The 6,445-nt window shown below is 33.0% G+C and overlaps 1 protein-coding gene across 2 annotated transcripts; it reads left to right on the forward strand.

Annotated features, from left to right (window-relative positions):
* The first annotated feature begins 3,145 nt into the window (after positions 1-3,145).
* On the forward strand, positions 3,146-6,384 carry LOC121989192 (40S ribosomal protein S3-3-like). 2 transcript variants are annotated; one of them, XM_042543081.1, is made up of 6 exons: positions 3,146-3,291; positions 3,382-3,529; positions 3,615-3,786; positions 5,641-5,695; positions 5,758-5,889; positions 5,997-6,384. In XM_042543081.1, exons 1-6 carry the CDS (start codon positions 3,262-3,264, stop codon positions 6,159-6,161), a joined length of 702 nt encoding a protein of 233 aa, XP_042399015.1. In that variant the 5' UTR covers positions 3,146-3,261; the 3' UTR covers positions 6,162-6,384. The 2 variants fall into 2 exon arrangements, with proteins under 2 accessions (XP_042399015.1, XP_042399024.1); XM_042543090.1 differs by having other exon boundaries at positions 3,163-3,277.
* Positions 6,385-6,445: the final 61 nt, after the last annotated feature.

Here is a 6,445-nt window from a genome sequence, read left to right on the forward strand (position 1 = left end):
TAACATCCCAGTTAGGACTTCCCAGTCAAGTATCCGGTCATCCTTGACCTACTTGACTCTTCTTCAATCAATATCTTATTGTCAAACATCTAAACCCAAACCAAGACTCAGCTTGGTCAACCAGGTCAACCTTGACCTGAGGGATGTTGCACCAACAAAAATATGATGTGAGAGAAATTATGATGGAAGAGGATGAAGAGAGAGAAAATGTAATGAGGAGAGAGATAGTCTGTGATGAGAGAGATTGAGGAGAGAGAAAGTATGATGAAAGAGAAAGTATGATGAGAAAAAAAAAGAACAGTGAGTGTGATGGGAGATATTGAGAAAAGAGAAAGTATGATGAGAGAGAAAGTGTGTTGAGGAAAAAAAAGGAGAGGGTGTCACAAGAGAGATTGAGGAGAGAGAAAGTGTGATGAGAGCGAAAGTGCGATGAGCAAAAAAAAGAAAAAGAGAGTGTGATGGGAGAGATTGAGGAGAGAGAAAAATATGATGAGAGATAAATTATAATTAAAAAAAGGAAGAGAGTGTGATGGAAGAGATTGGGGAGAGAGAAAGTATGATGAGAGAGAAAGTGTAATGAGAAAAAAAGAGGCAAGAGAGTGTGATAGGAGAGAGAAAGTGTGTGATAAAATAATGAGAGAGAAAATATGATGAGAGAGAACAAGGAGAGAGAAGTGATATGAAAGAAAAAATAAATAAATAAATTTTGATATTTGATATTAAGGGAGAAAATTTTAGTTTTAGGTCAAGGGTATTTTTGAAATAAGGGAATATTTTGATTGATGAAAATAGGGTAATAACTCATTGAAGGGGAGGTACATGAGAATGAGTTATTACCCAATTTCAATGATTTATTCCCTTATTTGTATTCCTATTCCTATAATCCAAACATTAACAATGATAATCAATGATTTTCATTCCCATTCTCCACTCCTATTCCCCTAAACCAAACGTCCCCTAAGGTATTCATTAACTTGAACCAAATGTGACCATGCGGATGTCTGAATTTGATTTTATTTTTTATCTAGTAACATTTTATTCCTATATTTAAAAATAATACTTAATCCTTTTTACCAAAGTCAAATATAAAAAAATTATAAAAGATAATTATATTATTATGTTTTTTTGATATTTTTTATAATATTAAAAGGAAAAAAACATATTCAATTAACATGGAAAATAATTATATATATTTTCGAGATAAACTTGTTGAATTATTAATTAATTGGATCGATAATATACACTGAGAGAAAAATATATAAAAAAGGATAAAAAAATATAAAAAGCATTCAGTGATAATGTCTTTTGTCACTCACTTAGTCTTTTGGTTGATGTTGGTTTAGCGGTACGTTTACAGTTTACTCTCAGTCCTATAAAATAAAGTTTTTCAATGTTATCCTCTTTGATGGTCAAATCAATGATGAACTAAGATAGGACTGCGAGGCTCACGTAGATGCATAAGAAAGTAAAAAAACTTGAAGAAGACGAAAAAAATTTATCTTCATGTAAAGAAAATAATTATTATTCATTGTATTAGAAAGTTGTGCAATTAGGGCGATGAAAATATACATTTTAAATTAATTTAATTTATTTTATTTTTATAATTAAATTTTAATCTTTATATATTGTCAGAGATTATATACTATTTATTAATTTAACTCAGTAATATGCATATATTGAAATATAAAATTAGTTCAGATATAAATAGAAATAGACGTAAATAAATTTAATATGATTTTCCCCTCTACTATTATAAAAAATATATAAAATTAGACAAGCACATAATTATTTTATCATATTTTGACTTTGATTAAAGAGGATTAAATATTATTTTTAAAATATAGAAGGACAAAATGCTAGTTGATAGAAAATAGAGGGGTTAAAGATATTTTTCTCTTATTATTATTATTATCATCCTGCTTTACTAGATAAAAAAATATTTCTTCCCTGTATCTAGCGGGGAATAGGTGATAGGGAGGGAGACGTTATCAATTTTTTTTCTCTATTATTATTATTATTAAAAAAGTAATTGTTATATCTTCCCATGGATAATAAAAGGATAATCTAATATTTGAATCTCAACTATGGTACATTGTAGGAATTTTTTGTTCCAGCGAGAAACGTATCTAAAAAATTGGCATGGCCTTCCAAAGCTTTTTATAATTTATCCTAGTGATGGATGAAACATTTTCGTAGGACCATATCAATCACTCTAGAATTAATCAATTTGAACATATGAATACCTACTACCAACTAATTAAAAATTATATTATTATTATTTTCTCTAAATATTCAATCTAAAATTTAAATTGATCTGACACGTTATAATAATTATAATTTTGTAGCTGATGCATATATTGTAGTAGTCATGATTTCATAACTATTATAATACACATTTAATTTATTTAAAAATATTCATAATTTCATAATTACTACAATGTGAATTCATATTATTGTAACAACTATAAAATCATAACTCTTAATATTATTTCATATTTATTATAACACGAATTTAACTTATTCACTTAATATTCATATTATAGTAATTATAAAACCTTAAGTGTACTTAATACATCACATTTAGTTGAGTGACGGTGTATATGAATTGAAGTGTCCTTTTGAAAAAGACATCAGAATGGACATCTTTGATGATTTTTAAAAACATGAAGAAAATAATAATTTATTTAAATATATTTATGTAAAAGGTATACTCTAGATGTCCAATACGATCGGCCTTACAATCTTATAATCATAAATTAAGAAATAGAGCATACTGGAGTGCATTTTTTTGAATAATTTATTTAAATATAGAAAGTATTAAGGTTTGACGAATCTATGTATTGGTACCCTTTCTTCATGTTTTGTAATAAAAAAATAGGTGAAAAAGTATTTTAAAACATTTTTATATTCTTCATCGAATATATTAAAAAATGATTGAATCCAGGATTATTCAATCTAAGTGGGCTAGGTCAAGTAGATGGTTGGCTTGGCCAATTAGATTGAGTCAAACAATTTGGTCAGGTGGCGTGAACTGATCAATCCCGTAACATGCAAGTACCAGTCCGTGGGACTATCTCAATCGTCTATCTCAACCCTGCATTATGTGTCTCACCTTACCACCGTCCGTTCTTTTTGGTTTACCCATATTTAACACACGATTTACTAGCTCCTCGTCTCCGATTCTAGGGTTTTCGTTAAGCCGACGCTGCTGCGCCGAACGGAGAGCGAACGCGAATTCATCCCTTTCGATTCCCTCAAAACATGGCGACCCAAATGAGTAAGAAGCGAAAGGTGTAAACAATTGTAGCACGAGATTCCTCTCTTCCTGATAATTTCTTTCTTTGCGCCTGATTTTCGTCGAATGTCGTCTCCGTGTCGCAGTTCGTGGCCGACGGCGTGTTCTTCGCGGAGTTGAACGAGGTTCTGACGAGAGAACTGGCGGAGGATGGGTATTCGGGCGTGGAGGTCAGAGTTACGCCAATGCGGACCGAGATTATCATACGGGCAACCCGCACCCAGAATGTTCTTGGTCGGTAGTGAAACAAATTTGAAATTCTATTCTTCCGTTGTTTATTTGTTCAACGCTATTTATGCTGTCTCTTTGGTTGGTGTAGGTGAAAAGGGTAGGAGAATTAGGGAGTTGACTTCGGTTGTGCAGAAACGATTTAAATTTCCTGAGAATGGGGTCGAGCTATATGCAGAGAAGGTGAACAATAGAGGGCTTTGCGCGATTGCTCAGGCTGAGTCGCTCCGTTACAAGCTTCTGGGGGGACTTGCTGTTAGGAGGTTTGGATCATTTCTACACCGTTTAATTTTTTGCAAAATGGATTCATTATATTTCTTATGCCAACTCTGTTATTTTTATTGTGTTTCATATCCTGAAGTTTTTTTAAGTATTATTTCTAATGCCCTGAGTTCTTTTCATGGTATATATTAAGGTGATGGTTTTTTGGTATTGTACCGTGAGGTGTATTTTCCCTCGTTAAGTTGACCATTTTGTTCAATTTTGCACGATAAGTAAGATTATAACTTATTTTTAATAGTAATGGTTTTTGGCCTTTTGGCCTCCATGAATTAACTTTCTTTCATGTTTATAGTCATCTATAAAGCAAATAGGTCATTCGGTACCATGTTTGTGTCGGAAGGTGACAAAATCAAGTATTCCTTGGGGCAATTAAGGGTCATATATTTTTTTTATCTCATGGCTGAAGCTCCCTTGTATACATGCAATTTACTTTTGATTAATGTTTTTCCATGTTTATTTCTTTGGCAATGGTTCTTGACCCAGAGTGTGCCTATGCTTGTACCCTTTGGTAGCACTGATGGCTCCTTGTCCTAGGTCAAGGAAGTGAGTTTATCTTCCAACTTGTGTAGGAAGATGGATCTTACATGATTGGTGAGAGTACAATTATTTCCTTTTCAGGCATGGTTATTATTTTAAACCCCTGTTCAATTAAGATTGTTAATTTTAACCTGATGGTGAAAGTATATAAAAATTTGAATACTCCTAACTGCTTAAGCTTTTGAGACAGGTAGTCGTTCAATCAAATTTAAAAGAAGCTATTATAATAACACACGACTTTTGTTTTCTTCTGTGATAATCTCACTGGTTTTAATATTCAAAATATATATCCTCCATTTAAGTCCACTTGTTTTCCCTGTACTACTGCAGTCCAGCCTATATATCCACACATGTGGAGATTGTTTAAAATATACAGGATTGATTAATATATTTTTTTACAATTAGTCTGTAGTTGTTTTAGGTATATCCCCCATTTCTGTTGGACAGCTGACCAATGAAACATGTCTTCCAAGTCAACATGAAACTTTGTTTCTCTTATTGTTACTGAGCGTGAGCGTGACTATGTTTGTTTTCAGGCTTTAGGGCTTGTGGTTTTGCATTTTTTTTCCTTGAGCATCATTAATTATGTTAGTGCTAGGCATTATATTGTCTAATGGCTTGTTCTTATGCTCATATAATGAGTTAGGAGCTTGTCAGGCTTCTTGTATAGGTTATGTACTTGAAGTTTGGAATATGCCCCAACATTTTATTCCACAAATCCCTTGGATCATATTTAGTCTGACTTATTTAGTCTCCAAGCTTGTCCTCATTGATAGCGATGATTAGTTTTATTCCTAGTTAACTGAGATTTTTTCTGCTAATGTTGAAATGGTCATTTCACTAACTTAATGTAAGCTAATTGTTATCATTCATTAAAGAGGATATTTGTTGCGTCTTATATGCATATGAATGTTCCTTTCACCGTCATGTTATGTAAAGAAGAAAAGAAGTGAATTTGTAAACAAATTTAAGTTAATGCAGTTGCAATTGCACCTGCATGGTCATGAGACAATAATGAAAGAAATTCCTTACTGATTATTGTTCTGCACCAGATATGAAGATCCTGTTGTTTCTTCATGGTGCTTTTAACTTTATTCCCTCCATATGTCATACTTCCCATAAAAAAAATTTGACCCTTAATTTTCTTTATAACTTTATAACTTATTTTTTTTAATATATCAGCTGTTTTTTTATTACCATAACTTCCCTATGTTTTTGTTTGGATTTCTACTTTTAACTTGTGCCAATACCAGTGTATTACATACTCCAGCAATAAGGTATCAGTGTCTTATTTTCAGGGCCTGTTACGGTGTTTTGAGATTTGTCATGGAGAGTGGTGCCAAGGGGTGTGAGGTATTTTTCCTAAGCTTTATATTCTATGGAGATTTAAATTGATATCATGATCAATCTCACAGGTCATTGTAAGCGGAAAACTTAGGGCACAGCGTGCTAAATCAATGAAATTCAAGGATGGGTACATGATTTCTTCTGGGCAGCCAGTCAAGGAGTATATTGATTCAGCAGTGAGACATGTTCTCCTGCGACAGGTTTTCATCTCCCTACTTTGCCATGATCTCTGGTTATTTTAAAGTTCCTAAATTTCTTTATGTCAAACTTTTCATCTGGGTTTAATTGTTGATATTGTGTTGCTTAGGGTGTTCTTGGAATCAAGGTGAAAATCATGCTGGATTGGGATCCAAAGGGTAAGCAAGGCCCTACTACCCCACTTCCAGATCTCGTCACCATTCATCCGCCGAAGGATGAAGAAGAATATGTCCAGCCTTCACTTGTGTTGGCTCCAGAGATACCTGTGGTTTGACGACCTCCATTAAAGGGAGATGGATAGCCTGCATCTATCTATGTTACGCTTGTTTAAAGAGCATATTAGTTTGCACCTGATGTTATGCTTGTATCGTGACTCAAAACAAGTGGCATATTATTTATGATGTGATTGGATTCCTAACTAGGTGGGAAAAGAGAGGTTGGGGAAAAGAAATGCAAACTTTTATATAGATGAGTCATAATTCAGTGATAATTTTGTACATGTGTATCTTTTCTTCCCCTCTCTTGCTCTCTGGATTTGTGTGGATTCTTGCGGATCAA

The sequence above is a fragment of the Zingiber officinale genome, chromosome 1B, assembly GCF_018446385.1.
Source record: "Zingiber officinale cultivar Zhangliang chromosome 1B, Zo_v1.1, whole genome shotgun sequence".
Classification (NCBI taxonomy): domain Eukaryota; kingdom Viridiplantae; phylum Streptophyta; class Magnoliopsida; order Zingiberales; family Zingiberaceae; genus Zingiber; species Zingiber officinale.

Coding starts and splice junctions, on each gene's coding strand:
- LOC121989192 (XM_042543081.1), top strand. CDS start 3,262: ATGGCGACCCAAATGAGTAAGAAGCGAAAG. Junction 3,530..3,614: donor CCGCACCCAGAATGTTCTTG/GTCGGTAGTGAA, acceptor TGGTTGGTGTAG/GTGAAAAGGGTAGGAGAATT. Junction 3,787..5,640: donor GGGGGACTTGCTGTTAGGAG/GTTTGGATCATT, acceptor TCTTATTTTCAG/GGCCTGTTACGGTGTTTTGA.